The sequence below is a fragment of the Dermacentor albipictus genome, unplaced genomic scaffold (genome assembly GCF_038994185.2).
Source record: "Dermacentor albipictus isolate Rhodes 1998 colony unplaced genomic scaffold, USDA_Dalb.pri_finalv2 scaffold_15, whole genome shotgun sequence".
In the NCBI taxonomy this organism is placed as follows: domain Eukaryota; kingdom Metazoa; phylum Arthropoda; class Arachnida; order Ixodida; family Ixodidae; genus Dermacentor; species Dermacentor albipictus.
In genome coordinates this window covers 13,491,891-13,510,316 of record NW_027225569.1, presented here as the reverse complement: position 1 = coordinate 13,510,316, position 18,426 = coordinate 13,491,891, and the positions used below count along the sequence as shown (strand labels likewise).

At 45.2% G+C, this 18,426-nt stretch overlaps 1 protein-coding gene across 1 annotated transcript in view; it reads left to right on the top strand.

Moving 5' to 3' along the window:
* The window catches only part of LOC135916399 (uncharacterized), a 208,680-nt gene that overhangs the window by 113,997 nt on the left and 76,257 nt on the right, over positions 1 to 18,426 (top strand). The window contains exon 10 of the mRNA XM_065449749.2: positions 10,742 to 10,933. Within this exon, the coding sequence (XP_065305821.1) occupies positions 10,742 to 10,933 (192 nt within the window). The remainder of the gene's footprint in view (positions 1 to 10,741; positions 10,934 to 18,426) is intronic.

The window sequence follows — 18,426 nt, the reverse complement described above, 5'->3', positions numbered from 1 at the left end:
CCATTTCTGCATGTTTGTCCATTGAGAATCTGCTACATTCTTCGTAAATGTGAGATCTCGTGTCGTGGCATTAGTTACGCTGTTTCCTAGTCTGGTTGGTGCCTGAGGGTTAGTTACAAGCGTTATTCCTTCGTGCTGCGCGTCTGCCCATAGGCTTCGGCACTTAATGTTCACTATGCTGTAACACCAAGCCGCGTGTGGTGCGTTAACATCGACGGCCACGCCTAGCGCCTGCTTGTGCGCTACGCTCAATACTTTGTGGAAGAGTGGGCCGAATTTGCGCTTTTGTACGGGTGGACCGTATAAGTGAAGAATAAATAGACTTCCCTCTTCTTTATGGGAGGCAATCGCCTCCCATTTCAATTAGGGCGTGGTCTATGCCGCGCAGACCGGTATCGTGCTCGATAGCCGAGGTTTATGTGTATCAGCGTCGTGACGGTTGCCTTCTCGCCGGAAGCACTGATTTATACTCCTATAATTTTGCCATTCCCTCTGTCCCCTGCAGGGCGATGATATCTGGCGTCTCCTTACTTGTTACGAACTGCTGCAAGTTTCCTCGCTTGCGACGATACCCGCGGCAGTTCCATTGCCAAATCGCGTATTGGTTACGCGGCGCCATGTTGATTTATCTGTTCTTCCCCGGTGGCCTTGCTATTTTCTACCGCATTTGGTCTGCTATACAGTTTGCTTTTAACAGATCCTGCGCCTGCCGGCCGAACGTCCTTTGATGTGCTTTCTAGTCCCGCTGCTCTATTCTTTAATACATCGAATCGTTGCTTAATCTCTACATACATGTTTGTGACTTGTTGGTATAGCCCATCGAACATTGCCTTAAACGTTTCCATAACCTCATCGATTGCAAACATACTCTTTTCTTCAACAGTTCCTTGCGCCCTCCTTTTCTGCGGTGGTGCTTCCCCGTTCGCTTGTGTGGGAACGGGCTTTAGAGCTCGAATAGGCGTCGACGTCGTACTGGCGGGGAGTGTGTTGCCATTCTTTTTTCGCTGCTGAAGCTTCGCGTTTTCTGCCCCTGAGATAATTGATCACATCTTTAAGCGTTGCATTCTCTCGAGTAATCTGTTCTAACGTGTCTGTAATCTGTATCATTTCCTGATAAGGGGCAGACCCCTTAACTTTAGGCGATTCAGTAGCAGTGCCGGAGACCGCGTTCACCCAGCCCACCTGTGATTCGCTGCCGTCTCCCCCTCGAATAGTTTTCAAACCGGACGTCGACCTTGATCTCCTCCACAATCTGATCATGGACCTGGAGCGTCGGCGACCGGCTTGCCAGGGCAGTCTTGGGAAGGAAACGGAGCGGTCTCTTCCATAGTTTTTCCTGCTTGTTTCTTCTTTGTCGGTTGAGGGCTGCTTGCTCGTTACAGTCTTATGGTTGTTGCTGTTGCTCCCCCTGGTTTCTTTGTAGTTGTGGTAGTAGTACTCTTCCTATTCGGTCTCTTCTTCGTCCCTCATCCGTCGCTCCCAGCGGTTTCTTCTGACCAGGTACCGTATCTTGTATCTTGCCTTGCACATCTTGTGTCCCGTGAGATGGTCTTTGCCGCACACTTGGCACTCCGCATCGCAGTTGTTTTCCTGCTGTGGATTCTTGCACCCACACCCTCGGCAAATCTTGTCTTCAGGGTTGGGGCACACGTGAGCCCTGTTCCCTGTTCTTCCACATCCATAGCATACTTCGATGTGCTTTTTATACAAGGAGCATTGGATAATCACATATCTTGGGACGTGAAAATATTTAAATGAAACGATCACGTTGTTTGTGTTACCCATTCTCATGGCGTGCAAGACTCCAGGATTGTGTGGCGTGACCAGACTGGTCGCTATGTCCTCCGGACTCTCCTCCTGGGATATTCCTCTCATGAGACCCTTGGATGTGTTATCAGGAGCTGTTCTGTAAGCGCTTGCTTCGAATTCTTGTTCTCCAAGTCGGAGCTTATTGATAGCCCCATATTTCCTGGCCCGGTCCTCAGAAGGCGTGCTCAGCACCACTATATTTTCTTTGCTGTTTATGCAAATGCTGTCTTTGAAGTTTGTTTATTTCGGACAACTATGTACAGATTTTCCGTGGACGCCGGCGAAAAGGCAAATAAATGCCTCAACTTCAATGAGAATACTAAAAAAAGAACCGTAAAAAAAAGGCAATTCATAGTTTAAGACAGTTAAAAAAGTAGTGGAAACCTCATATAACTGCAAGGATACGCAGTATGTGTAAGTTATGACGACTTGAAGAGTAATTATACAAGCACTAGACGATATAATGAACAACATTGAAAATATAACAATTTCGTACAACAAAGGTGACCATTTGCCTACATAGTCGGTCCCTACTGTAATGATAATAGGTAGATATGCATAATTTTTTTCAGGGTGAGGACAGAAGTGCTTCTTTCGATAATGCACAATGCATTAGGGTGTCTGTGCATGCAATCTGGTATTAGGTAATCAAGCTTGTAGGTGCCGTAGTTGTGCGCAGCTTTTCCCTTTTGTAAGACGTATGTCGCTAGTCGTGGGAGTGTTCTCTTCGAAGGTATTTATTTCCGAAACCACATGGATCAGACACGCTTTGGTTATGTAATAGAGTATCGATTTTTTTTATATACTGCTAATAGTCAGGATTGTTGCTTTTTAAATGTTGGCGCTGTGTGACAATGCTATTGTTCACCTTCGATTATACGTAATACTCTTTTCTGAAGTAGACGTATGCTTTCCATGTTAGTTTTTGTCGTGGTACCCCGCACAAGTAGACAGTAATGAATTTGTGACTGTATCAAAGTGTAGTACAGCTTTTTCTTTATCCACACTGGAATGCTTCGAAATTTGCATATGATACCAATTCCTCGTGACACATTTGCATGGACATTACTTGTATGCATAGACCAATCTAGGAATTCGTTAAAAAGTATACCAATATATATGTACGATGTAACTCGGTCGATTACTTGATTACGAAAACGAAAAAAGTTCTCGTCAGGAGCTGGCTTATTACGAAGTCTAAATATAACATACTTGGTTTTCTATGTTTAATTCTAAACTGTTAATTTTAAGCCATTTTGGCAGTTCCTGCAGCCAATCGTTAGCCTGATCATGTAATAATATTAAATTCGTGCCGGAAAAGAAAGCGCTGCTGTCGTCTGCATATAATGTTAAATGTGGCGTGTGTGGTACATTTACGATATCATATACATAAATTACAAAAAGCAACGGCCCAAGAGTTGACCCCTGAGGAACGCGGCATGTTGTGTGCCCCATCCTAAATTTGAAGTCGTTAAAGGCAGTGTATTGAACCCGATTTTTAAGGTAGCTTTCAACCACTAAACACTAAACCCACCAGTGTAGTTAGCTTGTTTCTGTAACTGCGTATTCCTTAAATTGTATTGAATTATATCATTGTTTTCACTAAGCATAGAAGTACGATGCCAATTTGTCTTCTCTTGCTTTATTATATGCAATAATGACCCTGTATGTACAATTTTTCGTACTGGTGTATAATAATTATTTGCTTTCGCTTGTGTGTTTGCCCTCTAACTTTATAATTCTCTTTTTGCTTGTATATTTACCCTGTCATTGCTCCTACAGAGTGGACGGTGCTTAGTCAAGCTGCAGAATCCGGAGCTTTTTCGCCGTCTCCGCTTTTTCACAGATGTTTTTGTTTGGTGAAAATAAAACACTGACTGACTGACTGATGTGAAAAAAAAATCTAAAGCTACTCCTCTAATACCATGTTTATACAGTTTGTCTAATAATTTGTCGTGCTTTACCGAGTCACATGCTTTACGGAAATGAAGGAACAAGCCTAAAGTGAACAGTTTGTGCTCGACGTTCGCAATAATCTCATCTTTTCTTTCCAATAGGGCCGCTTCAGTAGATTTTTGTTTTTGAAAGCCATACTGCTGCTTAGTTATTATGTTGTTTTGTTGAAAAAACTAAGAGAACCTAGCATAAATGGCCTGTTAAAAAAACTTTTGAGAATGTCGGCAAGACCGAGATCGGCCGGTGATTGGCAAGGTCGCCTTTCTCGCGTCCTTTGAACTTTTCTATCACCGTTGCGATCTTTAGTTTATCAGGATACGTTCCGGTGCAAAGAATTAAGTTGAATATGTGAGAGTGGCCGAACAATGGTATGAGAAATCGCTTTTATAGGCTCACGCTTCATTTCGTCTATCGGACATGCACTATCATTTTTTTTTTCTGCAGGTGCTCATGAATGTCTAATTCAGTAGCGGGAGTGAGGAATATCGGCGACTCAGCACAACGCCTAATGTATGACGTGCAATCAGTGTTGCTTGTGACGGGGTTGACAGATAACCCGGCTTTCAAAAAATTTCATTAAACTTGTCGACAGGTGCTGTACCTGAATAATGCGCACCCTGGACCAAGAGTTGCCAAATATCATTCGTTGTTTTTGTCAAGGTGAAGCTTTTGACACATCTTCAAATTTTTCTAGAATTATTGCAAACATCCTTAAATTTATTTTCTTAGTAGACGGCTCGAGCTCGCTTTAAACCGGAATTTCAGTTGTTCCTGAGCTTCTTATATTGCAGTAAATAAGGAATATTCTTTGTTTCTATGAACAAGGCAAACAGCTTATCACCTTCTCTTATGCGCTTCATAAGGGAGGCGTCAATTCACGGTTTTCAGGACTTCTTATGCGCCTTAAGTTCAACAAGAGGAAATGCCAAGTCATAAAGTCCTTTGACATTTTCTATAAAGGTATCATATGCGACTACAGGGTTACTCTCTTGCGGTACAGTGCTACACTTCGCTTCCTCAACAAGACGCCCAAAAGTACTATTTTGTCTACTGTTTTTTTTTCTATACAAGATAGGATAATCGTCTTTGAAGCGGTTATGATGGGAACAGTGTGGCATAAAAAACATAAAAATGGGCAAGTGATCGCTTATTCCTGATGTTAATACACCAGCATCTCATTGAGCAACAGGGTAATTTGTGAAGCACAGGTCAAGCAAAGTTTCAGATTTATTGGCCACCCTAGTAGGTATACCAATGACAGTTTGGGAACCAAAAGAATAAAATGTGTCAATAAGACGCTGCTTACTGCTGTCCTCTGAGAGTAAGTTGATGTTAAAGTCGCCGGTAACAATGACGGGGAGGCTAATACATAGCAGGTAATGCTAAATCTGTTCAAGGTATGCAAGGAACTTATTAACATTACCGGAAGGAGGTCTGTAAACTACAAGTAACATTGAATTGGTACATTTTATCAGTGAGCTTTCACAGTGATGATCTACAAGCGAGTATTCGGATACTATTTCAAACTGAACGTTATTTTGCACATATATTACAACGCCCCCTCCTCTCTTGCCACTTCTGGAGACAGAAATACACGTGTAACCAGCAAAATGTACATTAGCAGATTTATCAGAGGGCCACGTTTCAGTGAAAGACAAAAATTCTAACTGATGATTGAGGTCATCCAGCAATGTATCAATCAACTCAGTTTTATTCGTTAAACTGCGCGAATTAAGATGAAGCAAGGAAAGCTGCCTTCCATCTCGCGAAACATTTAGTTGTCGGGAAGAAGTTGCATCCTGATAGCCACATGTTTGATAATATGTCGCCATAGATTAGTGCATCGTCACAGCGATAGACAAAGAAAAACCGTCAAATACCTTATCATATCTTGTCCAGATCTTCCACTGTTGTTATTTTTATAACCCGGTCTTTAGAGCTACGCCGCACGAACATTTTGCCGTCTTTGATCCACGCGAACTGAAAATTCATTTCACGTGCCTTTGATTTCATTTCCTAAAACAGTCTTTTGTTCTGGACAGTTAGATTTTCATTGAAGTAAACCTTTGATTCTAGTTTCCTCAAGTCTCTTTTCCTATTGAGCTAAGTATCTCCAGTTAGGCGGGATGAAAAGCGCGCCAATACGGGGCGGGTTTATTACAATTTTCTTTAGCAGGAAGTCGGTGAACGGCTTAGATACCTGCAGCCGAGAGCTGTGGAAGCTCTAGGTGTTTAGCTAGTTCGTTTAGCTTCTCGAGAACATTTTCGTCAGTTGGCTTATGAATTCCATGTACTCCGCTGTCTCTCGGCCGACCCCGGCAGCGTTGCGCAGGCAGCAGTAAATGCGATCCAGCTTGCAGTCCCATACGTTAAGTCCTCCACGTGGACGCACGACAACTCTGTAGTCTTTTTTTGGCAGGTTAGGCAGCCTACTTGCTTTGATGATTTGTCGCACCTTGCGTTCGTTCTTCCATTTGTTTTTATTTGTTGCATCCCCGACGGAGCTTCTTCCCTGCTTCTCTTGTTCCGAACAATCTGGCCCCACCGCTGCATCGCTTCTTTGTGGTTCTTCTAAGTTCACACCAACCTAATTCCTTTCCGAACTCCTCCGGTTGCATGTCTTCGCATTCCACGCTCACGACTTCAACCATGAAGCAGGGCCTGGGTATCTCCGTCGGCGCGCTAGGCCGAGCTCTCTCAACCACCGCTGCGGCGGAGGCGTTCGAGGCGTCGAGGCGTTCGCGTTAGGCGCAGATCTCGCGCCACGCGTAGCGAGAGGAATGAACGATTGACGGCCGAAAGACGCGCCCGCCTGGTAGAGAATGCTTTCTTCGGGTCCTTAGCAGTTGTTCTTTCGATTAGCAGTGGATTTCACCCCAAAATGCGATTTTCCGCCGAGAATCATAGGAAAATATGGAGCTGATGCGACATGCTCGGCCCACACACTGAGTGAGCAGATTGGCTGCCATCACCGGCGAGCAAGCTTTCATCAAAGAATTTCACGCGATAGATTCTACCCCATAGCGGCCCAATTACTACTAGCGAAATTTCAAGAAACGTTTGTAGCCACGCAAATATATATATATATATATATATGCCCCTTACAAGAGCAAACCCATAGTTCACTTTTCACGTTATGGCAACTTGAGCGAAGAGCTTCGCCTGTTAAATAAAAAAAATGCACCAAGCTATATTCAAGGTATGGGCTCTATTACTGCCAAATAATCTACATCATCCAAAAATCCATGTGCATGTTTGGCATGTCTGCAACGTGTGTATTCTTTTAAACTCGACATTTATGCTAAACAAGCGTCAATAATAATTGTGAAACCCAGAATTGCGCAGACACCATCGACGATGATAGCCAATCCAACTGACTGACTCGAAAAGACAAAAGAGCGAACGAACGAGAGAGAGGTAACAAGAGAGAGGGCGCATTTTGCTTGCAGTCTTCGACCGCCGATCATTGACCTGCCAACGACCAACTCTGAATGTGACTTAAAGAGTTGAAGAAAACTATCCAAATAATGTTTACCCAAATTCGAGTTAACTGCACCTATTTTCTTTGCTTTTAAAAGTTGGGCATAGTTTGGCATCAGAACTGCGATCAGCCCAGGTTCTCACAATATTTTATAACACTAACTGGTCGCGTTATTATGGATATGTTGTCATCGCTAACCAGTATTTACTTTCAAAGCAATATTTTTTATAAGTTCGTGCTTGCGTCACTTGTGGAGAAGGCACACCTCAGCCGACCGTTCTGTAACTTTCTGTAGGATGAGCACAGAATGAATTTTTCCCAAGATTGATTTGTTAACATGTCGCTCCAACGAACAAACTTATCGCAGCAACGAATTTAAGCCGAGCTGGTTCCCACAATGCGTTAAAGAGAGGAAAGAGAAATAAAAACAGACTGCGGTAATTATTTCAACTTGCTTAAACGTGTTAACTAAATGAGCGTGTCACAGCTCGAGCATTTCCCGACTTGTGAGCTATTTCATTCTACTTTACACGGAAAGTTCCATGCGTGCTACCTTCGACGATACAACGAATATGAGGATCTATACTCGTGGTATGCGATGCATTAGTTGCATCGCGTACCACAATCTTCACTGAGATTGCCTTAACTCTTGTTGCAATGGTGCAATTTGAAAAAAAATTATATACTTTTGAGCGTCCTACTTTCTGTAGGACGCTCAAAATTTTCTTTTTTGCGAATGCCGGAGTTTCTCTTGAGGTGGCATATCTTGTCACCAGTGAAAATAATTGATGTTAGACGACAGCAGGTGTAAAGAAAACAAGCATTTGCTGGTTAGGATTCTCGTGACGGCTGTTTGCAGCGGTAGTCCTGCTTCATCACTCCGTCGTAGTTAAATAGTTTCGGAGAACGCCCTTTATATTCGAGTGCTTTTGTACAGTTGAATTTTTTTAATAAAACCAGACGTTTATACGAAGATTTTACTTGCTTTCATCGCTGAGAGTGATCTACTCAAATCCTTCCCGTCGCCTTCGCATATACGTCACCGCTTAGGTTCTTACCCTCCTGCTTTTTTTATGTCGCACCGGGTTTCGGGTAAATTAAGAATCTACAGCGTACAATTTGCGATGAGAGAAGCAACGAAAAGCTGGATTAGACAGTTTCTGTGTTTCTACGTTCCTTACTGCTGGCAGCAAAGAAAAAAACAGACACTCCTTGCATTTTTACATAGTACATGACAATTCACAGATTCCAATGCCGACAGTTTCGTTTGGGACTACTTTATTATAGGAAAAAGAAAAGAACCTGGGGTTCTTTTTTAACAGCGATGACTAAAAGCGATGACCTTTTGGTACGCTGATGATGAATTGTGTCCTGCAAAGAAGTAATTATGGAGAATTGAGATGCAGTTGTGCTCGTTGCGATACACATATCTGCAGCTGAGTTAGCAGTGCCTGAAGCTGGTGAGACTAGCAACTCGAGCTGGGATACCAGAGTTCGTGTATCCTAACTGTTTTACCGATATGTCATAGACTGTTTAGGTCTAACGTTAGTGTAAGAGCGCGATTACGCAAAATAGCGTTAATGTGCCGCAAACCAAATTTGCGGAAAGTTAGGAAAGTTAGTTTTAGCAAGCCGTATGATCGCGTTGCTTACGTCCGTGGAATCATATTCAATTACGTTTTTAAATCTTGCGTAACTGCTCTCCTTAAGAAAATGTATTTATTCGCCACACAATGCATGTGCGTTTGAAAACTACGCGAAACAGTGCAATGGCATTCAGGAGCGCGCTGCACTCTTACTTTCTGTATCTGCCGATCGGGGGCGAAATTAGGACTCACCAGTCATTGGGCCTACCACTCGACTTCGCCGATGGTGGCGCTGCCATTCCTAAAGCCTCTGCCAGAAAAGCGTGGACACAGATTATACCAAGAGGTCAAGAATGTAGGCAACCAAGTACAGGGTGATTGAAGGTGTAAACAGACAGCCAGGAGTGATCAAACAGAAAGTGAGAGAAAGAGAGACAGCGAATTAGATGCGATGAATGGAAGCAAAAATTCCAGGGGCACTAAGTTATACTTACGTGGATGAATGCGAAAGCATTGCGACCACCGCGCGACGCTTAGACTTGCAGCAACGCAGTGTTATTGGTTAAACGCTAGACTCCTAAGAAAGGTCGTGGGTTGGACTCCTACCAATGGTCGAGGGCTCGATGACATTTTGGATCAGCGGTGGTCACGCCGACAACTGCGTTGTCTTTCTCGCCTCATGGGCTATACAATGTTGTCGTATTGAAAACACCGCGGAGAATTACAACAGTGACAAGAAAGAAATTAGAAGGGAACATCTGTACTAGGACATAGCGGGCAGGGCCTTGCTATATCGAGACTAGAGCTGGTTGCCTAAAAACAAAAACGTACCGAGGCGAGCATTATTAACAAGATGAGGCATGTGCATACTGCAGCGAAAATTTCGAGGCCACTCAGGACATCCTCGCGGGCTGCGAACGGATTCACCCACCGAGACCCGCAGGTTACGTATATCGTGCACAGTCGATTGGATTTAAAGTGCACGGAAATATCAAATGGCCAACAGTCGAAATGAGCAGGACACGTTTATAGCATCAGCGGAAAAAAGCAAGTTAGAAAGTTATATGACTGCATCTTTTACAGGCATATGTAGTGGTACAAGAATTTTAAATAAAAATATAACGGCAAGGAAATGTATACGAAAATGCTAGAATAAAAAACATGTTTAGGATACCGGAATAAATCAAGCAGGCTAGGTGACTATTTGTCACCGCCCAGTTTGAAATTGGATGCTAACAAATCATCATCATCATTTGCTTTTTAAGCCTAAGATGTTAGAAGTGGGAAGAAATTCCGAAAACTCCAGAAAGTTAACCACAATAATGTGTCGTCGCAGTGGCCAGAGACTAAGCCAAAGCCACTTTGCAGTCATTTGCTTTGGATGAAATTAATTGTGCAACAGCAATTCCATGCACGTTTGCAAAATTTGTTGCTGGGCTACTTTGTTCATGCTTACCAACTGAATACTTCTATGTGCAATTCCAAGACAGGACAAGAGATAGACACAAAAACACAGGACAAGCGCTAACTTTCGACTTAGCGCTTGTCCTGTGCTCTCCGTGCGTCTTAGAATTGCGCTTACCAATATTCAGTTGTTCTGCAGCGCCAAATTCGTTTCGAAGCGGGTAGCGCCTACCGCCATCATGCATGCCACACCATTGACGTGAACAACGGAGGTCCAGCTCCGTCGGATCGGGACAAAGTAGTGCATACTTTAAACTACATGACTCGTTCAGCGTTTTGCGCATGTGCATTTTTAACCCGCTAACTCGCTAATCCCGCTCGTACGCCCAACTCGCTGAGCTAAAGCTGTGTACTGTGTCTTGAAATCAATATTTACGGTGAGCCCCTTCATTATAGCCTCGCTGCTGAAATCTGCGCTTATCTCTTTTCCCATGCACTTCGAAAGCGAGAAAACATGGAGCGGCTCCGAAGCATAGCCAAGCTGATCCCAGGCTTATCTTTATCCCTCTCGGTTGGACTCAGTGGGCGCTACTACAATCCGTCAGCACGGTCGTCAGCGGTCGCCTCGACAGGAGATTACGGGCTCTTCGCAAATTGCAGTGACTTCTCCGGTCCCTTTTACGATGATCCAGCAAACGTAAGTGTTCGTTAGTAGACGACAAACAGTGCAGTTTTCCGGTAACGGAGATTCCCGAGCGTCCGGTATTAGAGTATACAGAACTGCGTTCGCTGATTACTGCATAGGCATCACCGCATCACGAGGATAGACAACACAAAACTACGCTCGCGGGTTTTAAAGAACTGCTTTCACGAATTCGTACAGAGACGAATGCAAGCTTACGGAAGCTTCGCTAATGCACATTTATGCAAGCCAGTCTTTCATAAGCGCGATCCTGTTGTGTTGGTGTCTCCCCTCGTGAGGCGATAGTGCGAAGGTGCGCATGCGCAATAAGTTGCGCAAGTAGCAGGGGGTGGTATGCGAATCAACAGTTACTTGCAGCGCTCGTCCATGTACACGCTGTTATTTTGTGTCCGTGTGTCATTTTGTGCTAATGTACTGTAATTATAATACGCGACCAACTAGCCAAGCTGCCGGTTCATTCATAGCGCTGACCAGGCCTACATGGGTGTACGAGACATGGCAAGAGGGCAGGGGGTATGGAAGTACGGTAAGATAGGCAGAAAAAAGGCCGAATAGGAAATTGCTCTTCAAAGAAACCGTCGCTTAGGTTAGCACATGTATATGCAGCGAATTCTTCTGCAAGTTTCGCGTATTTACGCGTAGCTACTACCACACCCAGTTATTTCACCAACAAATCTCTAAACTACAACATGTGCTCAAACAAAAATTATGTATCGAACATCTCCACAAGAATAGTAGTTCTTCTTTCCTGTCGCTGTGCGATTAACTCTGCTGAAGAGTCACAACGAGACACTCAGCAAAGGGTATCTTCTTCCCAGGATTTGCCCAATGCATGGGCTTTTTGAAAGGTTATTCATGCTTAGCAGGTCGAGCCAGTAAAGCATTAAAATATTTAAATACGAAATGTATCCTTAATATGTGCCACTGCTGTGCCCAACCCAACTTAGCAATCTACCTTGGCAAGTAAACGGAATGTCGGTCCAATATAGCTTGCCTTGTTGCCCCATGGTAGTAATATTGTTCATTGTATTTATAATCCGGGTCATCGTTCTTGTCTAGACAAACGTAATAATTCTTCCTTAAAGAAAGTACGTGTTCATGCAAATAATGTTCTTTCTCATTGAGCAGATATGTACTTGGTTGACCTGTATATTTATTTTTGTGTATTGGACCAGCTGCTAGCCACATAGGGTAATGGTCCAACCATTTTTGTAGCCCTTCTTTGAATTGTATAAGTAAACCTCACGTTTTGATTGATTGACTGACTGATTGATTGATCGATTGATTGATTGATTGATTGATTGATCGTTGCATCTCTATCAGAATGGGACAGCCCATATTTGCACCACGCTGCCAACATTAGACTGTCATTGGGCCAATGAACTGCCCATACGATCTGAACGTTGGACCGACCTGATATCCCGCCTGGATGCTAATTAATGTGCCACTGGCACAAGGTCCGTCGTTTTTAGAGCGCAGCTCTTTGGCGTCCGTTCCTGGGTTTCGCGTCGTCGTCGTCGTCGGCGTTGTCGGCGTTGTCGTCGGCCTCGTAACCAGCTCGCCGACGAATCTGCTGCTCCGCCGCCGCGCATGCGCGCTGTCGGCTCTCCGGGCGAGGGAGGATGATGGAAGGGAGGAGGAGAGACTGTGGAGGAGGGCTGGCTACACAAATGGCTCTTTGGCGTCCGTTCCTGGGTTTCGCGTCGTAGCTCGCCGACGAATCTGCTCCGCCGCCGCGCATGCGCGCTGTCGGCTCTCCGGGCGAGGGAGGATGATGGAAGGGAGGAGGAGAGACTGTGGAGGAGGGCTGGCTACACAAATGGCTCTTTGGCGTCCGTTCCTGGGTATCGCGTCGTCGTCGGCGTTATCGTCGGCCTCATAACCAGCTCCGCCCCCCTTTCATCCCCCCAGCGCTAGCAGCGACCGACTGATACCGCTTTCGTGAGTCCGCTACCGCACTCACGAAAGACGTCGTGCACTTCCTGCAACTCGCATTAACCGTCCATCGATCCACACCGATGTTAGTAGTGGGGGACTTTAATGTTGACATAAAGACAAACAGCAATTTCCTAACACTTATGCCGGAGAACATCCCGTTCCTCTCGCTCGTAACGCGTCCCACGGCTGTGACAACCTCGCGAGGCACTTGTATAGATCTCGTCTTTGAGAATCAAGCATTGGTGTACCAAGTCAAACATATATCAGTCTATTTCTCCGACCACAAAGCTTCCTTCATGACTGTCAAGAACTGTTAGTGGAGTCTTTGTTAAAGGAATACGTGTGAAAAATAAAAAAAAATTCGGTGATAGCGCATACATGTGTTGCTCGATTTCTTTGCCTCAATCTATCGAAAAGGTGAAACAGCTTATTTGCTGCGCTCAAATTTCGCATTAGGAAGTGACGTAATCGTCGGTAATTTTTTTTCTTTTTTTGAACCAGCGTAGTTTTAGTACTCGTCGTGCAGCGGCGATTGTATTGGAGCTGGCATTGATAATGACAACGATGTACCGTAGAGCTGGTGCCATGCTCTCAACACATTGGCTGCTGCATTTGCCGTTTCGGCCAAACTTGGCTCCCGCTCGGGGCCAACATTCGATGGGGTTGCACCTTGCCAGCGTTTGGCTTGGACTTGTACAAAGGTCTGCCAGAATTAGGCCAAACTTCTCCAGTGCTTGCGTGCTGCCTGGGCTGTTTCTCTTCTTTGCCGTCGAGAGTGGGCCATGTAACTACATTTAAAGCGGAGAGTCTGTTTCAGAGTAATTAGTGTTGGGCGCGTTCAGTAGGTCCCGTGTTCAGTGCAACCTTTTCTTGGCGTTCATGTTTGTTTAGAGTGCAATCGAATGCAATTTTATGTGTCGGCACCTTCTGAGTTTCCTTAAAGCACAGCGCTCGCGACCGAAAGTTCTGACAATGTGTTTTGCGAGATTCCATTGTTTAACATTGTCTTTTCCACAACGAACGTCGCTGGATGGTGAGCACATGAAATCTTATGAAAGTTACCCTGATCTTTCCTTCTTGCGGCATGCTCTATTAGCTGCTGGAGGAAGTTAGTGAAAATATTTGTCATTTTGTGCGGACCTTCAGGTCTTCATCTTTTTCCATGTTTTACCTGTTTCTTAGGCTGGGCGTTCAACGTTGAGAAAGGGAATTTGCGACTGAGTACGGCGCGGATCATAATATAGTCGTTTCCCTTGTTAGCCATAATTGCTGCTCTCGACGCTCCGGTTCTACGACACACATGATCAAATAACTCGAAAGTGCTAACCATAGATACGATCTTTCCGCTCCTGTAACTCTTTTGCCAGTGCATTTGCGATTCCTTGTGTGCATGTATGACTGCTTCTGCATTGTAAGAACGTCCTAAATCAAAAATCTTTGCAATCATCAAAATTCAACAAATCACAATATATTGAGGCGGGAAAATGTTGGAAAGCGTCGAATAACGACCAGGATAGTCAATCTTCGAATAACATAGTCCCTGTTTGTAGAGTCTAATCGTTTTCGAGCAATTCAAATTGTCAATGGTGCGCGACAAAGCATCAAATTAGAGCAATAGTGCTGTCATTTCCATCCTGGCGGCCATACTTTATATAATACATGTTGTGCTACTCATTGTGGAACAGGCTACATCTGTCAAGAAGCCAGACCTTTCCGGCTAAACTGCTATAATTCGCACTTACGAGTCAGTCCTGAGTATGTGAATAAATGCTTATTCATGCATAATACCCAAAATCTGCTTTTAATAAAGAACGCTTCGTAACGTGCAATCCAATGGCAAGTTTGTAACGTTGTGAATATACGATGAGATGTCAAGAACGTTTAACAATTAATATAGAATCGGCTCTTCATTATCCGAAAGCTTTTTAAGAAATAACGAAAAATTGATATATTATTCCCTGTAGTTAATTGTTTGCAAAATGCGATACAGATTCGTCTCAGTCGGAAACATTTCTACTCGTTCAACCCTACGAAAACCCTACAGCATCCCGAGGCTATGTTTCACTGATGTTATACAACTGGCTCACTGAAAAGACGCAATCAAGGGATTCAGTGTGCAAAAGAGGCAAAATCGGACACAGGGTAGCGCGACAAATAATCTGCGCCTTTGAGCATGTATACGACCGCGTAGGCGTACTCTTGCAAGCACGGAGCCCATCGAGCGCGTCTGCCTGTAGAATCTTTCGAAGAGGCAAGGCAAGAGAGGGCATAGTGGTCGGAAGCTACTGTGGATCGCCGGCCCAATAGCAAAATGAAAACTCGCATTTTCTCCCGAAAAGCGAAGCTTCTATTGCGATAGCAAACTAGTCGGCAACTACACGAAGTACGGATAGTATATTTATTCGCCGTATAAACTCCTATAAACATTCGCTTACTAACTAAACTAAAAAGCAAGGTGTCAAGGACACACAACAAGACATGAACACATTTCAATTGGTGAGCGCGTTAACTCGCTGTCAAAACGCTGCCATGATGAAGCGCGGCAGCAGCAGTGTGCGAATCGACCTTCGTGCTACCGCTCGTTTCAAGCACAGAGCGGCTAAAAACACAGGGCGAATGAAGCTATCAGCACTCGGAGCATGTAAAACCCCTGGAACTTCGTAAAGCAGCGACACTCCCTTTCCCCGCCTTGCTCCTTGTCGCTCCTCATCTTTTTCGCGCTCCCTGCTCGACCGCGGCGCCACCTACAATGCTTGAGCGTAGGAGGCGGACTTTCGCCGTGTTAATGCACACATAGCAAGGCGATGTGCTTTAAGCGTCCGCTTTCGCTTTCTAGCTTCCAGTAACTTCGTGTACAGCACTGAAGTTCTATAGGGTGGGTTATACAGAGTCAATGACTGCAGCTTCTATTTCCCGTTTTGATAAATATTTTTTTTCAAAAAATCTTAACGAGTGCTGAGGCCGTGTCATGACGTCTCTGAATGTATCGCTTGCGTTGCATTTATGTGCGCAACATTTGTCAAGAGTGTGTCACAAGATCTTGTTCCGGATGGTTGTAAATAGCACGCTAACGATCGAACGCCACATCCTGGCCTCCAGAAAGCCCTCAGTAGCTTAATAATCCGCGTAATCCTTACCATGGGAGTTTCCCACGCGTACCAGCTATGATGCACAAAGCCAGGCAGAGGGTAAGGACAACCGGTGCTCTGAAGGTTCGATAGAGTATGAAAAGCTACAGTGCCACCAACTTGCGCGCTTGGCAATCTTCTAAGCAAAGGCTCAGAAATGGCCTCTGGTGCGATTATGCTTCTTGTGCCTCAATGTCGACAAAATACGCGCGGCCGATCATCGAGTTGGGACTCTGTGTACATAGAAAATGAAATCAGTTTGTGCCTCTCAGAGACCAAATTACGCTACGAACTAATAGTGGAACGGCCGAGCAAGTGAGCGACTAAGTGAACGAGTAAACGACTGAAGCAAGCGAACGATAAACAAGCTACACCCAAACGAGCTATTGAACGAGCGAGCGACCACACGTTTTCTTTGTGAGTGCGCCACCACCGCATCTCAACGTTTACTCTTTAAAGAGCACGCCATGTAGCGCGTACGTCTTAAAGAGAAGGCGCCCCGTAACTCGGTTTCGGGCGAGTACGCACGCTTTTCATTGGTGCCTCTGATCGCGAATGCACCGGCCGATAGGTAACGACGAACACGAGAAGGCAAACAAAGCTACTGTCTTTACCACAATGGCACAGTTGGTCTCCAAACATGAGTTTGCTCGGTGGAGCCTCAAACTGTCAAAAGGACTGTGCGGAGCCTTAAAAGATTCGTAATCGCGTTTTTTGCACACAGCCTCACGCGCCTGCAAATTCAGCCTGTAGGCATACAAAACGAATAAAACTTGATAAAACCGGGGAAAAAATTGACACGCAAACACGGCGGAAAGAGACACTACAACGGTGGTGTGCCATCGTCATTTTTGTCTCGATTTGTTCGCTGATTCTCTCATGTTATGAACCAACTGGCCGAGCAAGCAGCACTTCTACAAAACAATCAAGGGCGCGAAATACGACCACGTAGTGCTTATATGAACAAAGTTCACGTCGCATAGAAATCATGGTAAATCGTGCACATAAACAGAAGAATGCTCTGTGAACTATAGTATATCTGCTACGATATGGCCTGAAACAAGTTACGCGTCTTACGCATACTATAATATACGAGACTCGCAACTTACCTCGCATAGTCATGCGGAGTATGTTGGCTTGAAGTTCTCTCTCCGAATTCGATGAATTCATGTCATCATTCTTAACACGTCGCGCTTACCGGGCGGTATCGCGAAAAGCGTCTTGCCTTCACTGAAATTATTTCGGAATGCAAATGCGCAGCAGGTCATTGTAATGGAAAATGCTGTAAAGTGACGTCGCACTTACCACAAAACTTAGTTCAAGGCGTCCGCAAACCTACACAACACCGAAGAGCAACGGCGCTAACAGGCGCTCCTTGCCAGTCGGTAGACGCTTCTCAAGCATAAATTCCGGTCGATCTCGACCGTGAGCAAAAGGAGCCGGTGCGAAGGCACACGTGAAGCGAGTAGGCCAATACCGACGCGTCGTCCACCTCGACAAGGCCGCGCGAGGAGGAGGCGCCATTTTTCACAGCGTCTCATTTATTTGCAAAGCTTCAAGGGCTTTAGGCACATGCACTCTGTCCCCATCCCAAATGGCTTTCAAAATAGGGGCCCAGCGGCCGCGCCATGCGCAGCAACCGCAGGAGCAGAACGCTCCCCCCTCCCGGTGTCTTGCGCGTAACGGAAGACGACGCTCTTCTTCCCCGTTATCCTCCCTTACGCGCTCGAGATTCAGCCACCGGACCATCGCACGCCTTCACTCGCACGTGCTGCATACGACGCGAGTCGTCGATGTTATCGTCCTTGGAATTTATACGCAACATCAGGGCAAACACGACGGTGGAAACGTGCATGGACTGTCCGTATAATATCGAACGCAATAAAAAGGGCGAAATTTCGCAGCTGCCCATGCAAGCGCGAGGAACTGACGGCATGGAATGGAGTAATTTCGCTCCGATGCGGGCACCAGCCTACTCGTGTACGCGATGCCACAGCTAACTCCATTAGACGTTCGGCCAAAACAGCGTTTATTCTGTAACCACTCGCGTAAGTGCAGACTTTGGTTCAGGCTAATGTAACGAAGTGGGTCAAAGGGAGTCGTGCTCTGAGGAGTGTGGCTAACTCAGAGCAAGCCGCGGCTTGTTCAGTCCCCAGCTAATAGGGGCGTCTTCTTTATGATCTATGAGCAGTTTTGCAATTTCTCTAAAGTTCTTTCGCACACCGGCGAAAATACGAGCGGAGCTCCACTAAGCCGTGAACATCTTTCGCATACTTAGTCACAGGGAAGTCTTTCACGTCTCGAACCTTCTCTGGGTCAGGCTGTAGGCCGGCAGCGTCCACAATATGCCCAATGATCGTAATAGAACGACGGCCAAAACGACACTTCGATGAATTCACCTGAAATCCGCCATGGCGGAAG